The following is a 22,365-nucleotide window of genomic DNA, read 5'->3' as shown; positions in this document are numbered from 1 at the left end:
TTAAGGTTCTGACACTACGCTCATACAGGTTTTCTCTTATCCAAGTTAAATGTTTTATAATGTCGTGGAACGAAATGGGATTTACCTGGGGGGTAGGCTTGTCTTATTCAGCTTGACAGACAGTCTAGTTGACCAATCGGAAGCGTGCCTTCACCACGGCATCGCAAGGTGTGTTTAAAGTGCTCGTAGGACGTCTTAGAAATGGATGTTTGATCTAAAGTAAGACTTTAAATTCATGTTATGAGAAATTAAGTTTCCCCAAGACTATCTTGGGTGTTCTCTGTGAGAACGCAATTTTTTATCAGGATACTTAGCTAAAGGTTTAAAATCTCCTGTAAGGTTAGGGGCAGTGGTGCAACATGACATCGGAGGAGCAAGCGACCACCACTAAGGCTAAAACCGAGGACGAAAGCATAACCTGGTGGTACCGATGGATGTGCAAAGGCGGGGCGCTCGTCGGTGGGGTCTGTAAGTACATTGGCAAGTGCGAATGTACGTTAGTCAGCAGCTTTGTTTGTCCAGTTGCATTGGTTTTTCCGCTTTGCTTATAGTATATTGTGCTTATTGTATATAAACGTATATGCAATTACGTGTTAATATAGACATCAGTCTTACATGGTCGTGTAGTCGCACAGTTTCCCAAATATTTAAATGTATCTGCTATTACTGTTGCTTACTATTATGAGTGGAATGGAAGCTTGGACTCCACCCCCTGAACCTAACGGTAATCATGGCACTCCTAGGTGGTCTTAATTATGCCATATAAAATAGCATGGCTCAGTCTAGTGTGAACTGTTACCTATCAGGCACACGAATACACAAGTTTTAGTTAAGGCTAGTTAACGTAAAAAATGCCATTTGATTATCATTAGTACATGAAATGGGGACGCTCGTCTGCATTTTGTTTGATCTGGTTTCTAACTTTGGTTGTACGGTGTAACAGATGAACCGTGTATTTCCTAAGAACAATATGTTGTTTTTTTTGACAGTCTGCAAGGTAACGACCTGCCTTTCATATTGTAGAATTGCAGTAGGCCTATTTTCCAGTTTAAGTTCCTCTCCTCCCCCAGCTAGTCCCGTTGATCACGCAACTTAGATTTCTGTTTTTTTATTCCCTGGCACCTGAAGATAGGGTTACACTTAATGTGCTGTGAATCAGCGGTCCGTTTCCTTCGACATGTTCACGGTTCAGTTCCTCTGTTCTGGGAAGATGCCTTTTTCCTGGGTGCCCTTTGCTCCTTTAGTGTGGAAATTTAGTTTTTCAGGCTCACACGCAGCAGCGCATTTGGGCCATTAAAACGCGTACCTTGTCACTTATATTTGGCTGTGTCGCAGGTATCTGGGTTTTTTTTTTGCTGCACGCTTCTAGCCAGAGTGACGCTGGTGCAATGGTGACCATATCACTTTCGCAGAGTATCCATATTTAATGAGTCGCTGTATAATTTAGAAGACCGACACATTTAAGAAGCTTTTAAAATAAGTTTAGCTCACGTAACTCGTAAACAGGAAAAGAAGCGGCATGTTGATTTGCAGCGAATTCATTTCTGTGCCCTGGTGTAGGGCATGCATAGTTAAATACCGGTTTTAAATGGAACGCCATTTCACATTTTGACAGATTCTTTTCCCCTGCTAGGTATTTAAAATAGGATACATTACTGATTCTTGGGGGATGAGTTCTCGCGCGTACGGCGGGTAGATGCGTAAAGTGCAGATAAACAGTGCAAACAAGTATAAACACTGCAGATAAATAAAAAAACGCGCAGATCAACAGAACATTCTACAATGAATATGAGGAATTAAAGAAAAGTTTAGCCCCTAGTGCAGCGATCTCTAACATGAAAAACACAGGAATGACACTGGACACGATATCCGTTTACAACGTTTCTATTTTTACAATGACTGCTTGGAAAATAGTATGTAATATTTAGCCATTTTATAGATGGGGTGGGGGTGAGGTATGCATATTTTTTACCAACTGGTAAAGTCTCTTGTCAATGTGTAATCAATGCATTTGAAAGGACTTTTGTTACATAAAGTCATGTATTAAAGCAGCTGTGGTCGAAGCTTCTCAGACGGTGCCATCCTGTTTGTCCTTCGGTTTAGGTTGACTTGTTTAAATGTGCCCTGACCAATGTGCTCGCGGGGGTCCCAAAGTCTAACGAGTACAGATATGGATGGATGGATGGATGGATGATTGCCGGCAAAATGTGATTTTCACACCGATTATCCTCCACAGCTTGCGCTTTTGCCGGTTTATTCAACTGTATCACCATCAACCCATTAAATATCATCGCAGGAGTGTGGATGGTGTAAGTATTTATTTCTCCTTTACGTGATCCAACTCAACAAGCGTGATTTAATAATATGCCTTTTATAAGTCAGTTGTTTCCACGTGCTTTTTGGTTTCCATGGACCGCATTTGTGACGTGCATCCCCCCTGTGCTGCTGCACGCTTCGCTCGCCCACAGGATGAATGCCTTCGTCCTGTTCCTGTGCGAGGCGCCGTTCTGCTGTCAGTTCATCGAATTTGCCGATGTCGTTTCCAGCCGTGTAGAAAAGCTCAGACCTTGGCAGAAGGGTGCCTTCTATTGCGGGTAAAAGGTCTACTTCCTTTTGTAATCTGTAAGGCACCCAGAAATATGACTGCCAGTGGCTATACATTATCAATATTCTAAGCATTGAATGCGCAGCACTAGAATAAACGGTAGCAAGAATTTAACTGTTTCAGGTTCATCTTGTTTTAATCCTGTTTTACTTTGTTTCCTCTCTGCCCCCAGAAGCTGATGTTTTGTATTATGATCATGTATTATGGTAACGAGTAAAGATTTAAGGTCATTGCTTTCTTACAGATGTGGCTTGTCACTGTTCTAATCTCTTGTGTGTAGAATGGCAGTAGTTCCAGTCCTTATAAGCCTTACCTTCACCACATTGTTGGGAAATGCGATACCCTTTGCGACCGGAGTCCTGTGCGGTCTGGGATCCCTGGGGAAAAAGTGAGGCTGTTTTCCTTGGAAATGTAGTGTACTTTGTTGTGCCACAGATAAGCATTTCTGTGGGTTTTCGTGATGTCTGAACTGCTTAAAATGTAAGGAATTATTGAAGCTTATGTCATTCCAGTGTTGATGTGGTCTCATAAATAAAAGGCAGAGAAAACAATCTTTGTGGTTTTTCTGCTGGCTGGATGATTGGAATGTAAATGTTAAATTGATTTGTTAATTTAAACTCTGTATTATTGCAGTCCTGTAATGGTATCAGACCAGTAACACACTTAGGTAAAAGCTTGATCATAGATGTTCATGCTACCAAATCAAATGTTCTTTCCCTCTGTCATCCAGGGGAGGGGCTACAACTTACAACCAACTGGATCAGCAGAAACAGGGCAATGAAGAGACAGACACATGTGAGGTGGTTGCTCTGTGACCCCCCCCCCCCCCCCCCCCCCAACCTCCTATCAGAAACCTGACCAGGTGAACCAACTCCACAGCTGCTGACCTTTTGACACTGTACAGTGTGTGTGGCTGCAGAATCCCCTGTCTTGTTGTGTGTTAGTGTCTTTGACGGTTGCATTTGATTTTGTTTATTGATAAAAGTTGCGTTCATGTTTGCGCGACTGTGTACTGGTGCTTGTCACACGTTATGCAGCGTGTGCCATTCTGAAAGCACTGCTCAGCGACCTACAAGGTGTTTGTAAAGATGACTAGCTAAATGTATCACTTACCTTTTTTCCACATCAGTAATACTTTCCACAGTATATGTAGCATGACATAATAATCAATCAATGTCTTTAACATCAGTAACGACCGCTAAGCTGAAAATAGCAGAGTATGTGCATTAAATGAATACATTCTGTTGTGGTTTCACTTTTTTTTTGTTTCTCACAGCTGATGTATTTTTCTTCCCCTCCTGAGTGTGTTTGCCACCCTGTGGCGAGGAACTAGTGAAGCAATGATACCATCAACCGGCCCAATGGGAGAAAAAAAGATGGTCACCATAGTAACCTGATCAGTGAGACCATGCTGCATTTGTTCCATGGCTTTCTTATTCAACCTAACACGTCAGTAGTACTTGTTTGGATGTTATATTTTTTAGTTTTAGTATACACGTTCAGAGTGGGGGAAGTGTGTAGCTCAAGGGCTTGGGTCTGTGTTGAGAAGGTTTTGGGTTTGAATCCTTGTTAGACCCCTGAGTGAGGCCCTCAACCCCTACTCCTCCAGGGATGCTGTCTGACCTGGCTCTCTGACGCAAAGCTCTCCTCGTGTGTACATTGCTAAATTGAAAAATGTCAAAGCAAAGTGCAGATTTATTTTAAAGTTAGCTGAAGCAATTTGGGTTAAGTACCCCCACAGTACCGCAGGGGCACCTATCGTCAGAGAAAAGGGAATAGACATCTTATTGCAGGTGTACTGTAGGCTCTTCATCTGGTTTGGAATTTCTCAATATTGTTTAATAAGAATACTGAATACTTGCTGTGACCATGTACTAAAAACTTCCACAATAACTTTAATAAATGACCACTTTTATACAAACATGAGTTTGTATAAAAAACAATTTAATTCCTTAAATCCTGTGTTTTTGTTTTTTTTTTTTTTCCTTTTTGCACCTAACGGTAAGAATTGGAGTTTGAACAAACGTTTTTGTAGTAAAACTGCAGATCTGAAGTATGAATGAAATGTGTGTGGTTTTTTTTATTTTATTTTAAGCCACGCTGTAGATTCGTCATGACTCTGGATAAGGGGAAATTTAGATCAGTGTTTCTCATATCAGTCCTCAGGGACCCGCAGTCAGTCCATGTTTTTGCTCTCTCCCATTCTGTTCCTGAAATTTGTGAGGGAGCAAAAATGTAGAAACACTGATCTAGATTATGGATGGATGGATGGATGGATGGATGGATACGTAGACAGTAGGCCAGGACTGCAGTATCTTTGTGATTTACAATGGCTTCTTACAGACTGCTGTACCTGATTGAAGTGGTCTTCCTTGCTGAAACATATATATGAATAAAAAGTTGATCATATTTTCCATCCATCCATTTTCCAAAATGCTCATCCTACTGGGTCGCAGGGGGTCCAGAGCCTATCCCGGAAACAATGGGCACGAGGCAGGGAACAACCCAAGATGGGGGGCCAGTCCATTGCAGGGCACATTCACGCACCATTCACACACACATGCATTCCTATGGGCAATTTAGCAACTCCAATTAGCCTCAGCATATTTTTGGACTGTGGGGGGAAACTGGAGTACCCGGAGGAAACCCCACGACGACATGGGGAGAACATGGAAACTCCACACATGTGACCCAGGTTCGAGTCTCCGCCTGAGTCCCAGAGGTGTGAGGCAACAGTGCTAACCAGTGTACCACCATGCTGGCCCTATCCTGCTTATATCTGTAATATAATATGATGTCTCTCTGTTTATTAGCCATGACATCATTACTATAGTATCCGTATATATGTGTGGGACAAAATTATAAGTAACCTACTCTAAGCGTGTTTGGGTTCTTGAAAAGTGCTGCACAAATTAAATGCACTAATGTTGTTGTTCTTGTTGCTGTTGCTGTTGTAGCCCTATTATTTTGTTAATAATAATACTTCCCCAAGTCTCCAGGGGTGTTGATAAAAGGAGTCAGGTTGCAGTTCATGTAAAATTGATGCATTTAGTTTCCAACAAAAAGGGTCTTGGACACCCAACTCTGCTCTGCTAGAACTCTCAGTGTCCTCCTTCGTAACTCCTTCATAGATTCATTCTACCCAATCAATTCAGTCCAGAAACTGATATTACAACAATAATAATAATAATTAGTATTATAATCATTAAATAAATAAGGAAGAATTTTATCATATGGTCAACATCACACATCACTCTTGATACTCACCAAGATGATCCTGGTTCTTAGAAAGATGGGTTCTAGGTAAACCAGGATTGGAGTGATGCCAGTCATTTGTTGGAGGAACCTCATTGTCGTGGAGATTAAGATTGGCTTATAATAGCAAGGCTTGGCCAGGTCTGACCAGGTGATGCTACCCTAAAAGTGCACATATAAAATCACGTTTTTACATTTACTTTGTGTGTATTACAATGCTTTTTATATTCTGACTCTGTTAAGCACTAAAAGCCTGTGATCCCACTGGCCAGCAGGTGGAAACTTTACTGCATTGTGTAATATCACACCAAGCCCACTTGGAGGCACTGTTTCTACATCAATTGCATTAAATTCTTATCACCACCTTCAAAAAGCTTAACAGGCACTTCTATGAAATTACGGCATGTAACTTTTCTCTGTAAAGATACTAAACCTACAAATCTATGAGGACTATTTAAATTATATTAAACCTTTGGCCTATTGCATCTATTCCGAAATTCTTACACAAATTACAGTATATTCAGGGTTGTACCTGAGTCGCAATACTTCTCTCAATTCTGTTGAACTCAGGCATAAAGTCGGAGTAACTGCCCCGAAGCCATGAGAGGGCCTTGCGTGCCTCCTCCTTTCTGCCTTTGGCAATGAGATATCGAGGCGAGTCAGGTATGAAACAGAGCAGCACAAGCATGACAATGACTGGTACCTCCCCAGCAATGGCCAGCCATCGTCATGGCAACAGAAAACCTAATTAGAGACATGGAAACAACATAGAACTCAGACAGATAATGGGAATGCAAAATCCCTCAAGAACATGGTTACAGATTTTTTTTTAAAAAGGAATCATTTTCACTTAAGTTGTATATTGAAATACAATATTTCTCTTTATAATAATGAAGTTCTGTTTATACAATGGTGAGGAGACCAAAAGCTGTTTAAGTGATCTTACCCAAAATGTAAAGAGGGACCCAAAAACTGCTGTAATCTGTGGACAGGATCCCAATATTCCCCTCACAACTGGGCTGGAAATATCTGACACATAAACCTGAGAAGAAAATCACAATTTTAATCTTATTCATATATTCCAATATTCAGTCACTGAGAATTGGTGTTGAACTGTTAGGAATAGAAAGGGCAGAGCAGGCTCTATTTCCTTAGGAGGCTGGGGTCCTTCAATGTCTGCAACAAACTCCTGCTTATGTTCTACCAGTCTGTCATGGCCAGTGTCCTCTTCTATGCTGTGGCATGTTGGGGAGGCAGCACTAGGAAGAGGAATGCTGGGCGAATGGATGGTTTGGTGAGAGAAGCTACTGTAGCTCTGTGTAGAGCTGGAGTCACTGACATCAGTTGCAGATAAGAGGACCCTGAGCAGACTGCTCTCAATACTGGACAATGACCGCCACCCTCTGCAGACCACTTTTTCCAAACAGAAGAGTGTGTTCAGTAGTAGGCTTCTGTCTCTGTCATGCAAAACAGACAGGCTCAGAAGGTCCTTTGTCCCTAGGGCCATACAGATCTTCAACATCAAATGGAAGGGGAGGAGTGTGATGGATTTAATGTTTAGGCCTGTATAGCACACTACCCTCCTGTTATTTTCCTTTGTATTTTTGCAGTATGTATGTGTGCGTGAATGTCATAGGTCTGTGTCCCTATGTGTATGTTTACTGTGTACAAGTTACTAGACACCTAAGTTTCCTTCTGGATAAATAAAGAAATAAAGTAAGTAAGTATCTATCTATCCAATCAATCAATCAGTCAATTACTTAAATTGGTGTGCAGTGTGTGGCTCTGTAGGTTAGGACGACTGGCCCGTGACCAAAAAGCGGGCGGATCAGAATCTGTGACCCAAAGCCTAATTTCACCATTGGGCCCTTAAGGTCCTTAACCCCAATTGCTCCGAGGACAGTCTCTGACCCGGCTCTCCGATTCCCATTTGTATGTCACTCTAAAAAAATGGCCTAGTAAACATGTGATCTGAAAACTAAAAGAAGGAGTTAAAAAGACTTGAAAGAGTCTGTGAGGCAAATAGATAAGAAAATCTAAAAGGATTACAAAGTACTGTGCGTGTGAAGTTTTGGTGGTAACCTACAGGATTCAGAGCTGCCCATAAAAGAGTTTCAGAATTAGAACAAAACCCTGCTGTTCCTCTATCTGGATTCATAACATTGTCAGCACTACCTGTGGTTTCCCAGTGCCTGGTTTTGTTCAGTCCAAGTTCCTCATTGCATAATATGAGGTTGCCCGCTCAAAATGTTCCTATCTAATCCCAGACCTAATATCTTAAGCAATTAATCTAAAAAAAAAAAAAAAACGGAGCATTTGTGAGACCTACAGGAATGGAGGCGGCCGTCATTCCACTGCCGATGCCCGTCAGGACGCGTCCCAGGTAGAGCATCCACACGGCCTGTGCTGACCCCATCAGCAGGTACCCTATGGTGGCCGGCACTGCAGACATCATGATGCTCAGCTTTCTGCCCATCTTGTCATTCAGAAACATGGCCCCAAGACCCCCAACCGCAGCACCAAGTGAGAAGACTGACTGTGGGGGAAAAAAGAAACATTATAATTAATGTCATAACTTGTTCAGCTGTTCATAACCCCCCACCACACCCGCCTTTGCTTTTTCATTACAACTTCCTTGTTCCCTGATGTCAATGTTCATAGTCCTCACCCAACTCTCTACCTAGAACATCCTTTATCATTTACGTTATTGATCTTCTAAAATTACCTCTCACACTGAAATGGTAACTTTTCATGGGATCAGAATCAATTCTATTAATCTATGAATATATCGTTCTCTGATTAAAATGATGCTATTTATACAACACCCATTTGTTTTATGTTCATATACAGGTTTTCCTTCAGTCCTCACCCCGAACCAGGAGATGTGTGAGGTGTCCATCCTGAGATTGGGGTTGTCATCGACCTTGAGGTAGGGAATAACGGGGGAGGGGTATACTAATGCATAGCCAGAGGTGAAGTTTCCCAGTACTTCAGAAAACATCCAGGAAAAGCTTGCTATTGCTAGGGAATAAATGCAATGGATGAATGTACTACCATAATCTTTAACAAAAGTGTGTTGTATTCTATAAAATACATAGGTAAAATACATACATAAGTTAAGCAATTTAATACGCACAGAGATGTGGAAAAAACCAGACTGCATGATTTTGGTGACTGGAGGAAGTGATAAAATAGGTTCCTTAAGCAAAGTGTACATTAAGCAAGAATGTTATACAGTTACAGTAAATACTGTCTGCTGGCTCTTGTATGTGTCTGCATGCTTGCAACTCATGAACAGATCCCTCGTCTGCGCATGCATACTAGTGCGCACACATCCTAAGCTAGGTCTACCTCCACCACTGCACCTGCTGCAACTCTCACAGCTGATGCAGAGAGGGAGGAATTATGGACAAGTCTCCACATGTCTATGGCAGGAATTTGGCCACCATGTCACTGCTTTTCAGCGGTTCCAGACAATGAGCACAAATGTGTACACTCAAATGCGTAAATGCATCAGTAGATGGAGGAAATATAATTTGGTCCTCAGTAAAACTGAAATATTCACTCATTGGCCACTTTATTAGGTACACAATGGTAATACCAGGTTGAAGCCCCTTTACCTTCAGAACTGCCTTAATTTTTGATAGGATAGATTCAAAAATGTGCTTGAAAGATTCCTCAGGACTTTGGTCAATGATGATATGATTTTTCAGCTGCACCTTCATGATGCAAATCTCCCGTTCCACCAGATCCCATAGGTGCTCTATTGTATTGAGATCTGACTGTGGCGGTCATTTGAGTACAGCGAACTCATTGTCATGTTCAAAAACCCAGTCTGAGATGATATGAGCTTTTGGGCGTTGTCCTGCTGGAAGTAGCCATTAGTAGCTGAATACACTGCGGTCATAAAGGGATGGACATGATCAGCAGGAATACTCACGTAAGCTGTGGCATTTAAATGATGTTCAATGGGTATTAAGGGTACCAAAGTGTGGCAAGAAAATATCCCCTTGCTGATACAATGTTGGATGCATCCAGTCTTTCATGTTATGTACGTCAAATTCTGACCCTGCTATTACAGCAGAAATGGAGACTCATTCGACCAAGCAACATTTTTCCAATCTTCCATTATCCAATTTTGGTGAGTCTGTGACCACTGTAGCCTCAACTTTTATATACTTTCATGTACTTAGTCAGTGTATATGTCTATTGTCAGGGTTTGCGGGTAGCGACGGGCAGGAAGCAGGCAAGGAAGAGGCAGGTAGGAGAAAATCGGGGATTTATTAAAGGGAAGAGGGCTACGGGAATAACAGGACATCACAACGTTATACTAACATCAACGACGGACAAACGGCAGGGCAAGACGTGGACTGATATAGACAGAAGACATGGCGAAATAACAAGGTACAGCTGGGTACGATCGGGGAAGCACACGTGGATAATCGGGGGAGTGGCACACATGAGAATCGTACGAGCCGGGCATGACACACACACATATGTGTGTGTGTGTGTGTATATATATATATATATATATATATATATATATATATATATATATATATATATATATATATATATATATATAGTAAATTAAGGAGGTAACTATACCATTTACTCGTAAATACAATCTGAGGTCGAATTGAAAAAATAATACTATCGCGCATCCCTAATTGCCAGCTTCAAATGTGTCAGTAAAGTTTCTTCCTCTTGCAAGTCGTCACTTAAAGTAACAGGTTTGGTCAGGAAACACTGCGAATAATTGTATACGATTATACATGAAGATAAAATTGCGGTAAAATGCAACAAACATACAGTATATACAAAGAAACACATTTGATAAGGAGAAACAGAGTGACTATTGACAGCGTAGGAGTAAAGAAACATACGTAAAGGTAAACATATAAACGGCAGCGCTACACCTTGTAGAAGAAGCTGGTGTTCTGTTGAGTTGAGCTACGCTACTATAGCGCTAATCGATAACCCTAACCCTAACCCCCCCAAAAAGCCCTAAAACCCTTACCTTAACCTTAACCCCTAAAACTGCACATGCGCAATAATACTCGATAGTACGTCTCGATAGGTAGCTCAACTCGTCAGAACACCCGGTCCATTATTAAGAAGTGCTGTTCTCTCATCCACCATCTCATCTGTGTCCTACTCGCAGTGGTCTGTTAGTTCACCAACCAAAAGTGAAAGTATGTAGGAGAAACGACGTCTCACAATCTCGGACATTTACTTTTTGAGCAACAAAAGAATAACCGACGCAGTCGCTGCTTGTTTGACATCACTCAACTCTATGTGATTCTTATTTAAACCAAGTTCACTGACATGGTTTCCGTACCTGTAGCTCTTAACCCGATGTGTTTGAGAATGCTGTACAGTGCAATATTTGTTTCAGTGATACTGAGCGAGAGCAAACAGAAGAGACAAATCCAGTTCCCTAAATATAACATAACATCTCTCTAAATGAAATGAAAAAAAAAAAAATTTCAGTGCATTTGTATTTATGAAGGGGCAACTGTCTTTAATTTGTAGGTAATGGAGATCAGAAATAATACAGTGCATAATAATACAATAATAATAAAAGTAAATACACACTGTACTGTATCTTGAGTTTATTAGTGGGTGAAGCCATGCAATGTTTTTGTCACAAATTTGTTATTAGGAATTACTGTATTTAACTGAAATCTTTAATAGAATAGGCTTTATAGCAGTTTGTTCAAAAGTACGAGTTCTTAACCTGGGGACTGCCTGTATGTGTATTTACTTTGTAGGATAGCCCATTTGTTCACGTGTAGATTAACAGATTTTCCCATAGGTCTCACCTGTAACATTCGTCGTTTGGCACAACAAATGCATTTGTTTGTGTCTTTGCATGGTTGGTTTTCCAAGCTTTTTTCCAGTTGCTGTCATCCATTAAATTAATAACACTTAATTTTCATTTTCCCATGGATCCCGCATAAGGTGTAAAAATGCATTTCTATCTCTATGTCTTCTGTGTTCTCTTCAAATGCTGACAATAACTCACTGTTTAAAAATATGTACGCAAGTCATATAGTATATTAGTGGAAAACAAAAATAGACACAAATTCTTGCACCATCCCCTGGTTTTAACATTTACATCTTCTGAACTTCCTATTTAATTGAGGAAGTGGTCAGTTTGTCTTTGTAGGCATTTACAAAGTGCCAGGCAAGTCTGTGAAGTCAGCAAACTGTTTGGAAACCCGTCTAAAGAACATCAGTTTTCAATAATGGTAAAAGTGCGTCCAGTGCGAAAATAGTTCTCAATCTCCTCCAGAGTCCGTCCCTTTGTCTCTGGGACGCACAAAGCTGTGAAAAGTATGTTGATCACTGACACCACAGAAAAAAAAGTGAAAGGCACAAAAAGGCCAAAGTTTTCCTACAACGGATAAAGAAGAAAAACAAATGTTATCCTTTATGGTCAATTCAGTTTACTAACAGAAAGTGACAGAGTGTCAGGGGCATATTTAAGGCTTATCAAGACATACATGCCCAGAGTGTACAGCAAAGACAGAATGGTGATGGTTGTGCCTTCGAGATGTGGGGCACGATTGAAGGATGAGGGTAACTCACCACCACATGCATGAAGACCTGGGTCAAGACGAAGGCGGTGACCCAGCTAACTCCAACACATAGGCCAGATGCCTTACCCCGGGCACCTAGAGGCAGGATTTCTGACATCAGAAGCCACGTGATAGGACCCCATCCCATGGCGTAACCTGAACGGTGAGATGGAAACGTCAAAATAATGTCAGTCCTGCTCCACATTATATTTTTGAGAAAGCTGCATAGCACAATGTCTGTTGTGAGCCAAAAGAGCATATAGCCTCCGCTAAATGAAAACAAATATATCTAACTGAGTCTAGTGGTGCTTGATAGCAACATGGAGAAATATCCATCCATCTTCAAACTGTTTATCATGGGCTTGGCCAGGCTCCAAGATCAAGCTGTTTCCGATGAGTTTGCATGCAGTTTGAGTGAGGAACTTTCAGACCTGGGTGCGACTGCTGACTCATTGTGATGTGGGAGACCTTCCATGATAAGAACCTGAAGGTTGCTGGGTGCCGTGTTGGTATTGCCAGTGTTACCTGAAGGCGGCATTTTGTCTCACAGGCGACCCTGGATATTATTGAGAAGAGTCATATCACACGATTTGGTGGCAACTCCAGTCTATACCAGGAACTGAGGAGGATGGCTATGAGGGCTCTGAGGGCAGATAAGGAGGCGTTTGTTAGACGAATCTGTGAGCAGGGATCTGTGGTATTTGGGGTGAACTTCTCCAGGCTGGTGGTAAGGCTGTCCTCCTGGCGTTGCAGACAGTCTTTACTTCCATTTTGGAGTCAGGCATTATCCCAGCTGACTGGAAAACAGGACTTGTAGTCCCTATCTGGAAAGGGAAGGGTGATTGCCTGGATTGCAGCAACTACAGGGGGATAACACTGCTCTCAGTGCCAGGTAAGGTCCTTGCTAGGGTCATCCTTAACAGGATCCGCGATCACTTGCTCGTCTGTCAGCGACTGGAGCAGTCAGGTTTTACGCCTAAGAAATCTACCATCAGCCGTATCTTGGCACTGACGGATCTCATTGAGCATAAGCACAAATATCAGCAGAGGTCGATTTTCGTAAAGCGTTTGACTTGGTTGATTGAGTTGCCCTGTGAGATATCCTGAGACTTCGCAGGATCCCCCCAAAGCTGATGGACATCATAGCCTATACACTGGTACAGTGAGTGCTGTGCAGAGTGGAGGGAGAACCTTTGCAATCTTCCCAGTTGAATCTGGGGTTCGCTAAGGGTCTATTCTTGCTCCTACTTTGTTCAATGTTTGTATGGACTGGGTGTTGGGTAGGGTTGTGGATACAGCAGCTGTGGGGCGTCCTTTGGTGAAGAAATCTGTACTGATCTTGATTTTGCCGACGACAGAGGGATCTTAGCAGAGTCAATGGATTCTCTGATCGGGCCTCTTGAGAGACTGAGCGAGGAGTCCGAGTGTCTGGGATTGCGGGTGTCCTGGATAAAGACCAAGATGACATGGACGCTATCCAGTGAGCTGAGATGAAGACTGGACTCCTTCAGTACTGTGTTTCTTTGGAGAATCCTTGGGTACCACTGGTTTGACTTTGTGCTGAAGTGGTTGATAGAGGAATCCTGAATGAGGCACATTTCCTGCACGGTGAGGGAGCATCAGTTACAGCACTACAACCATGTGGCGTGTTTCCCTGAGGACTCAAGTGGCTAGACCAGGCCAAGGGGATACCCGTGTAACACCTGGTTGTGGCAAATGGATGTCCATTTCCGGAGTGTGGGACTGGACTGTGTGTCTGTCTGGGGGATCGTCAGCCAGGATTCCGAGAAGTTATGCTGTGTTGTTGGTGCAGCAACACGCTGCATCAGCACATGCTCCGGAACCAGCCTTACTTTGTTTTTGGCAACCAGCTCCCAATGAGTACAGTAATAACATTGTACATAATTTAGCATAATTTAGATGGTTTGTATATTATATCTCCGCCTGGGTTACAGGTGTGTGGAGTTTGCATGTTCTCCCCATGTCATCGTGGGGTTTCTTCCGGGTACTCTGGTTTCCCCCCACAGTCCAAAAACATGCCGAGGCTAATTGGAGTTGCTAAATTGCCATAGGTGTGCATGTGTGAGTGAATGGTGTGTGAGTGTGCCCTGCGATGGGCTGGCCCCCCATCCTGGGTTGTTCCCTGCCTCGTGCCCATTGCTTCCGGGATAGGCTCCAGACCGCCCGAGACCCAGTAGGATAAGCGGTTTGGAAAATGAATGGATGGATGTATATTATATTAAAAGTCTGGTTAGAAATGACAAAGTAAACTGACATGCAAAGAGTACAGTAGAGTACTGTTTGTTTAGACTGGGAGTATATAGACCTTTTATGCTATCACTCAGGTTATCAGACTGTTATAGGTTGAGTTTAGGGGGCAGTCAAGTATTATTAATAAATTTCAGATTCACAGGAATCTTCCGCTCCTAACCTAATGTGACCTCCATTTCATCACCTACATAGAGACAAGGAATGCGGCTTCAATGGATTTGCAAGTATTTTGTTTGTTTATGCAAGGTGTTATATATCTTACTTTCACTTTTCATACGAAGGTCGAACATTTCCTCTCCCAAAAGAATCAAGGAACATTCTTCATAAGGCCCCTGGAGTCTGTCCAGGCACCATAGGGTTGGGATACACACTGAACGGAATGCGAGTCACATGACCAAACATACCGAATATAATGATCATCGTGCTTAACAGTGGGATGAGGGTAACTGGGTCAAACTGTAGACTCCGCAGGAAGTCAGGAGGTTGCTGAACACTGAGATGAGTAGATGAGGTCGTGATATTCACAAAGGGACAGCTTCCGGTGTGTGTGTACAGACTCATACACTGGCTAGCAAGAAACATCAGGAAGCCTGTTTAAAAGAAAGGCAAAGACCAATCAGCCTTAGTCTGTAGCTGTTTTTTCATAGATAAGCACTATTAATATATACCAATGATGTACAGTTACTGCTATCAACGCTTCCTCTCCTGGGGCGTATTCCATGAAAGTAGCTAAAGAAAGCCAGACTTTCCAAAAAAGTCTGACTCAAACTAACGCCATCTCTAAACTTAGCCACATGTCGTTCCACTAACACAGTTCAGCTTTAACTAATCAAGGCTCATACAAGACAGACTTGCATAGTCGCACTTAGCGCGCACACCCGCAATATTTAGGAAGCCCAAATGAATGGATGAACGATTGATCGATCAAATGATTTGGAAAGCGTGTAAAATGAGAACGTTTTTTTTCCACCGCAGAACAAACACTGCTGATGGAACTGTATGAATAACACAAAGATGTAATCGCTAAAACAGGCAATAGTGTTGTCATAAATAAAGGCAGAGACTTGGCTTGGCAAAGAATTGCAGACAGACTAAATGCATAAGTTATGTAAATGATACAAGTGCCTAGCACAATGGTACTGTGATATAGTGGTTCTACACTGTATATATCAAAAAAATATATCTTCTGGTTCATATTATTTGAACGGATTTTTTTTTCCAATTTCAGTCATTACATTTCATGTTTGACCTTTAAAATATGGGTACACTTTTATTTTAATGATTTTGGAATTAATTGGAATGCTGGGATGTGATTTTTATGCGCTTTATTATACAGTATTTATTACATGACATGAGTAGTGAGAGCGTGGAATTTTGTCCGACGGAATGATCTTTTGGGAATCTGTTCCCACATGTCGGACATTCTTTGAGACAACGCTAAGCAAGACAGTTAAACTGGTCCGGAGCAGACTTGTTCACTTGCATAAGTTACCATGGTAGCTCAATAGAGATTCATTTAAGACACATTGATGGAATGGAACTCCCACTTAAATGAGCCAGACTTGTCGAAATAAGTCCCTTAATCCTGCTTTGTGGAACACCCCCCTGGGCTTCTCAGTAAGTCGGGGCCCTTGAGGATGAGCTTGCAGATGTCGGCCTGTACCTTTACATACCTGAGGTGAAGAGGAGTCGCTTCCTACCAGCCCTGTCCATTAACGTAGCAGCAGTCATAACAGAAAGGAGGCGTACGGCTCCCACCATAGCAGCATCATATTTGGGCTCCTGTATGAAGACACACACATGCAATAGCAACTAATAAGCAAATATCCTGCCTATATCTGTAATATAATATGATGTCTCTCTGTTTATTAGCTGTGACATAATATCATTACTATAATATCCATATATATGTGTGGGACAAAATTATAAGTAACCTACTGTAAGCATGTTTGGGTTCTTGAAAAGTGCTGCACAAATTAAGTGCACTAATGTTGTTGTTCTTGATGTTGTAATCGTATTATTTTGTTAATAATGATACTTAAGTCTAAGAATAATGAAGTCTCCAGGGGGGTATTCCATGAAGCAGGATTAAGGGAAAGTCTGACTTATTTTGACAAGTCTGGCTCATTTTAGTGGGAGTTCCGTTCTATCAGCGCATCTTAAATAAATCCCCGCTGAGTTACCATGGTGAACAAGTCTGCTCGGGACCAGGTGAACTGTCGCGTTTTGTTAAGCGTTGTCTCAAAAAATGTCCGACGTGTGGGAACAGATTCCCAAAAGATTGTTTCGTAGGATGAAATTCCGCGTTCTCACTACTCATGTCATGTAATAAATATAATAAAGCTTATAAAAATCATAAAATCATAAAAATCTCAGCATTCCAATTAATTCCAAAATAATTCAAATTAAAATGTACCCATATTACAAAGGTCAAATATGAAATGCAATAACCAAATTTGAAAAAAAAAAATCCATTCAAATAATATGAACAGGTAGATATTTCGATGTTTTGTTTAGTCACAGTCTACTTTGAAAGTTTATTAGTAAAAAGCAAAGACAAGATATGGTTATTTGTGCCGAATATTTCACACGGATGCAATTGCAAGTATTTTATGGAGATCAAATAATAAAGAATAACATCCCAGAAGAATAACGTCCCAGAAAGTGTAAGGCGATAGCATAACCCACTGCACCACCATACCAGGCACTTGTAACATTTATAACTTACGTATTTAGTCTATCTGCAATTCTTTACCTGGTCAACTCCCTGGCTTTATTTATGACAACAGTATTGCCTTTTTTAGTGAATACATCTTTATATTCTTCATACAGCTCCATCAGCAGCATTTGTTCTGTGGCGGAAAAACACCTCTCTCATTTTACACGCTTTCCGACTCATTTGATCAATTAATCGTTCAACCATTCATTTGGGCTTCTTAAATATATCAGGTGTGCACACTAAGTGAGACTATGCAAGTCTGTCTTGTTTGAGCCTGGATTAGTTACAGCTGAACTGCATTACTGGAACGATGTAAGGCTAAGTCTAGAGATGGCGCTAGTTTTTTGGGAAAGTCTGGCTTTCTTTAGCTACTTTCATGGAATACCCCCAGGGTACACTCTTGATACTCACCAAGGTGATCCTGGTTCTTAGAAAGATAGGTTCTAGATAAACCAGGATTGGAGTGATGCCAGTCATTTGTTGGAGGAACCTCATTGTCGTGGAGATTAAGATTGGCTTATAATAGCAAGGCTTGGCCAGGTCTGACCAGGTGATGCTACCCTAAAAGTGCACATATAAAATCACGTTTTTACATTTACTTTGTGTGTATTACAATGCTTTTTAGATTCTGACTCTGTTAAGCACTAAAAGCCTGTGATCCCACTGGCCAGCAGGTGGAAACTTTACTGCATTGCGTAATATCACACCAAGGCCACTTGGAGGCACTGTTTCTACATCAATTGCATTAAATTCTTATCACCACCTTCAAAAAGCTTAACAGGCACTTCTATGAAATTACAGCATGTAACTTTTCTCTGTAAAGATACTAAACCTACAAATCTATGAGGACTATTTAAATTACATTAAACCTTTGGCCTATTGCATCTATTCCGAAATTCTTACACAAATTACAGTATATTCAGGGTTGTACCTGAGTAGCAATACTTCTCTCAATTCTGTTGAACTCAGGCATAAATTCAGAGCAACTGCCCCGAAGCCATGAGAGGGCCTTGCGTGCCTCCTCCTTTCTGCCTTTGGCAATGAGATATCGAGGCGAGTCAGGCATGAAACAGAGCAGCACAAGCATGACAATGACTGGTACCTCCCCAGCAATGGCCAGCCATCGCCATGGCAACAGAAAACCTAATTAGAGACATGGAAACAACATAGAACTCAGATAATGGGAATGCAAAATCCCTCAAGAACATGGTTACGGATTTTTTTTAAAAAGGAATCATTTTCACTTAAGTTGTATATTGAAATACAATATTTCTCTTTATAATAAAGTTCTGTTTATACAATGGTGAAGAGACGAAAAGCTGTTTAAGTGATCTTACCCAAAATGTAAAGAGTGAGGGACCCAAAAACTGCTGTAATCTGTGGACAGGATCCCAATATTCCCCTCACAGCTGGGCTGGAAATCTCTGACACATAAACCTGAGAAGAAAATCACGATTTTAATCTTATTCATATATTCCAATATTTAGTCACGGAGAATTAGTGTTGAACTATTAGCAGTTATTTAAATTGGTGAGCAGCATGTGGCTCTGTAGGTTAGTAGGACTGGCCCGTGACCAGAAGGCTGGTGGATCAGATTCTATGACCCAAAGTCTAATTTCACCATTGGGCCATTTAGGTCCTTAACCCCAATTGACCCAGCTCTCCGATTCCCATTTGTATGTCACTCTAAAAAAAGTTGCCCACTCAAAATGTTCCTATATAATCCCAGACCTAATATCTTAAGCAATTAATCTAAAAAAAAAAATAGAGCATTCGTGAGACCTACAGGAATGGAGGCAGCCGTCATTCCACTCGCGATGCCCGTCAGGACGCGTCCCAGGTAGAGCATCCACACGGCCTGTGCTGACCCCATCAGCAGGTACCCTATGGTGGCCGGCACTGCAGACATCATGATGCTCAGCTTTCTGCCCATCTTGTCATTCAGAAACATGGCCCCAAGACCCCCAGCTGCAGCACCAAGTGAGAAGACTGACTGTGGGGGAAAAAGAAACATTATAATTAATGTCATAACTTGTTCAGCTGTTCATAACCCCCCACCACACCCGCCTTTGCTTTTTCATTACAACTTCCTTGTTCCCTGATGTCAATGTTCATAGTCCTCACCCAACTCTCTACCAGGAACATTATTGATCTTCTAAAATTACCTCTCATACAGAAACGACAATTTTCATAGGTTCAGAATGAATTCTATTCATTTATGAATATATTGCGCTCTGATTAAAATGATGCTATTTATACAACACCCATTTGTGTTACGTTCATATCCAGGTTTTCTTTTGGTCCTCACCCCGAACCAGGAGATGTGTGAGGTGTCCATCCTGAGATTGGGGTTGTCATCGACCTCGAGGTAGGGAATAACGGGGGAGGGGTATACTAATGCATAGCCAAACGTGAAGTTTCCCAGTACTGCAGAAAACACAGCCAGGAACAGCTTGCTATTGCTAGGAGAAAAAAAAATGCACTGAATGAATGAAAACCATAATCATGAAATACGTAGGTCCCTTTTAAGCAATTTAATACACACAAAGATGTGGAAAAAAGCAGACTGCATGATTTTGGTGACTGGAGGAAGTGATTGCGCATGCATACTAGTGCGCACAACATCCTTAGCTAGGTCCACCTCCACCACTGCACTTGCTGCAACTCTCACAGCTGATGCAGACAGGGAGGAATTATGGACAAGTCTCCATAATGTCTACGGCAGGAATTTGGCCATCATGTCACTGCTTTTCAGGGGTTCCAGACAATGACCACAAATGTGTACACTCAAATGCGTAAATGCATCAGTAGATGGAGGAAATGTTATTTGGTCCTCAGCAAAATTGAAATATTCACTCATTGGCCACTTTATTAGGTACACAATGGTATGACAGAGTTAAACCCCCTTCAGCCTTCATAAGTGCCTTAATTTTTAGCAGGATAGATTCAAAAAGGTGCTTGAAAGATTCCTCAGGGCTTTGGTCAAAGATGATATGATTTCTCAGCAGCATCTTCATGATGCAGATCTCCCGTTCCACCAGATCCCATAGGTGCTCTATTGGATTGAGATCTGACTGTGGAGGTCATTTGAGTACAGCGAACTCATTGTCATGTTCAAAACCCAAGTCTGAGATGATATGAGCTTTTGGACGTGGGGCGTTATCCTTTAGTAGTCATTAGTAGCTGGATACACTGCGGTCATAAAGGGATGGACATGATCAGCAGGAATACTCACGTAAGCTGTGGCATTTAAATGATGTTCAATGGGTATTAAGGGGACCAAAGTGTGGCAAGAAAATATCCCCTTGCTGATACAATGTAGGATGCATCTAATCTTTCATGTTATGTGCGCCAAATTCTGACCCTGCTATGTTATGTCAGAGCAGAAATGGACTCCATTTTGGAATTTTCCAATCTTCCATTATCCAGTTTTGGTGAGTCTGTGACCACTGTAGCCTCAGCTCAGTCTATATATATATATATATATATATATATATATATATATAAATTAAGGATATAACTATACCGTTTACGTACAATTTAAGTACAATTCGATGTCGAAAAATAATAATATCGGGCATCCCTAACTGCCAGCTTCAAATGTGTCAGAAAAGCTGCTTCCTTAAGAAAGTAGTCACTTGAAGTAACAGGTTTGGTCAGGACACACTGCCAGTAATCGTACACGATTATACACGAAGAAGAACCGGCAAATGAGCTTTGGCAGAGTATGAATCTCGCGGTAAAATGCAACGAACTATGGTTGCTATGGTCGACCTGCCCGATCCCACCTGACCTGCCCTCCTGCTCCGTCCTGCCCTGCTGCCCTGACGATCCTGCTCCCTCTCCCTCGTCGTCCCTCTGTCCCGTCTTTCAGTGTAGGTTGTCTCTCCAGGTGATCGACTTCTGCCTGTGCCACGACTACTCTTCTAGATCTCGCTTTTGGTTTTGTTTGGGCCCGGCTTTTCTAATAAAACCTCAGTGTCCCGCATTACGGGGTTCGCCTATTCCTTGACAGCGGAGCGTAACAGCTAGGTTGAATGTGAAACATGGTAAAATCTTATAAAAAAAGAAAACGGACAGATATAGAAACACACCTTATAATGAGAAATAGAGCGACTGCGAAATTGCATATAAGTAAAGAAACATACGCAAAGGTAAAATAAATAAATAAACGGTAGCGCTGTACCTTGTAGAAGAAGCCGGTCCATCTTTAAGAAGTGCTGTTCTCTCATCCATCATCTCTTCTGTGTCCTACTCGTGGTCTGTTACGCTTTAGTTCAGCAACCAAAAGTGAAAGTATGTACTGTAGGAGCAGTGACTTCTCACAATCGCGGACATTTACTTTTTGAGCAACAAAAGAATAACCGACGCAGTCGCTGCTTGTTTGATATCACTCAACTCTATGTGATTCTTATTTAAACCAAGTTCACTGACATGGTTTCCTGTAGCTCTTAACCCGATGTGTTTGAGAATGCTGTACAGTGCAATATTTGTTTCAGTGATACTGAGCAAGAGCAAACAGAAGAGACACATCCAGTTTCCTAAATATAACGTTGCAACTCTGCAAGAAATCTTTTCATTTCATTGTTTATGAAGGGGCAACTCTCGGTCTGTGAAACATTAAGAAACTTGTCTGTAGGAAGAATGTGTAAATGCCTGTCCACAGCTGACTGTTAAATATAGCTTACTGATATTGTTCCCTTCCTGCAAACCTTTGCAAATTTTCCGTCATTGGGTAATTTGTGGTTTTTATCAGCATGTTGACATATTATTTTTCCGCATCCCACTCAACACTGAGCATGCGCGATGAGTAAATTCCTCCCAGTAAACTTTGGTGCCGAGTGATCAAAACGCCGAATTTACTTATATGTGGAGTTTTTCTGTATCTGTGCTAGACGGAATAGGCATATGTGTCCGGGTGTTATGTTTGT

The 22,365-nt window shown here is 41.6% G+C and overlaps 3 protein-coding genes across 4 annotated transcripts; 1 reads left to right on the top strand and 2 right to left on the bottom strand.

Annotated features, from left to right (window-relative positions):
- Positions 1 to 148: 148 nt before the first annotated feature.
- LOC125726079 (calcium channel flower homolog) lies at positions 149 to 4,552 on the top strand. Of its 2 annotated transcripts, XM_049002589.1 has the most exons (7): positions 149 to 219; positions 340 to 468; positions 2,237 to 2,309; positions 2,469 to 2,594; positions 2,886 to 2,993; positions 3,336 to 3,400; positions 3,882 to 4,552. In XM_049002589.1, exons 2-7 carry the CDS (start codon positions 360 to 362, stop codon positions 3,905 to 3,907), a joined length of 507 nt encoding a protein of 168 aa, XP_048858546.1. In that variant the 5' UTR covers positions 149 to 219; positions 340 to 359; the 3' UTR covers positions 3,908 to 4,552. The 2 variants fall into 2 exon arrangements, with proteins under 2 accessions (XP_048858546.1, XP_048858547.1); XM_049002590.1 differs by having other exon boundaries at positions 155 to 468; positions 3,336 to 3,467.
- A 1,296-nt stretch (positions 4,553 to 5,848) lies between these two features.
- On the bottom strand, positions 5,849 to 8,861 carry LOC125718720 (solute carrier family 2, facilitated glucose transporter member 6-like). Its single transcript, XM_048992732.1, is given in 5 exon segments — positions 5,849 to 6,022; positions 6,393 to 6,633; positions 6,826 to 6,902; positions 8,190 to 8,396; positions 8,730 to 8,861. Coding segments are annotated over 5 exon segments (831 nt in total).
- Positions 8,862 to 11,460: 2,599 nt separating this feature from the next.
- LOC125726037 (solute carrier family 2, facilitated glucose transporter member 6-like) lies at positions 11,461 to 22,057 on the bottom strand. The gene is made up of 10 exons (XM_049002585.1): positions 21,621 to 22,057; positions 19,743 to 19,896; positions 19,221 to 19,427; positions 18,772 to 18,871; positions 18,366 to 18,577; positions 17,846 to 17,995; positions 16,389 to 16,497; positions 15,120 to 15,305; positions 12,455 to 12,600; positions 11,461 to 12,260 (listed from the first exon to the last, which is right to left on the bottom strand). The coding sequence occupies exons 1-10, from the start codon at positions 21,671 to 21,673 to the stop codon at positions 12,099 to 12,101; spliced, it is 1,479 nt and encodes a 492-aa protein (XP_048858542.1). The 5' UTR covers positions 21,674 to 22,057; the 3' UTR covers positions 11,461 to 12,098.
- Positions 22,058 to 22,365: the final 308 nt, after the last annotated feature.

Source organism: Brienomyrus brachyistius, chromosome 2, assembly GCF_023856365.1.
Source record: "Brienomyrus brachyistius isolate T26 chromosome 2, BBRACH_0.4, whole genome shotgun sequence".
Classification (NCBI taxonomy): domain Eukaryota; kingdom Metazoa; phylum Chordata; class Actinopteri; order Osteoglossiformes; family Mormyridae; genus Brienomyrus; species Brienomyrus brachyistius.
The sequence above is the reverse complement of the archived record's forward strand: the minus strand, read 5'-3'. Positions and strand labels throughout refer to the sequence as shown.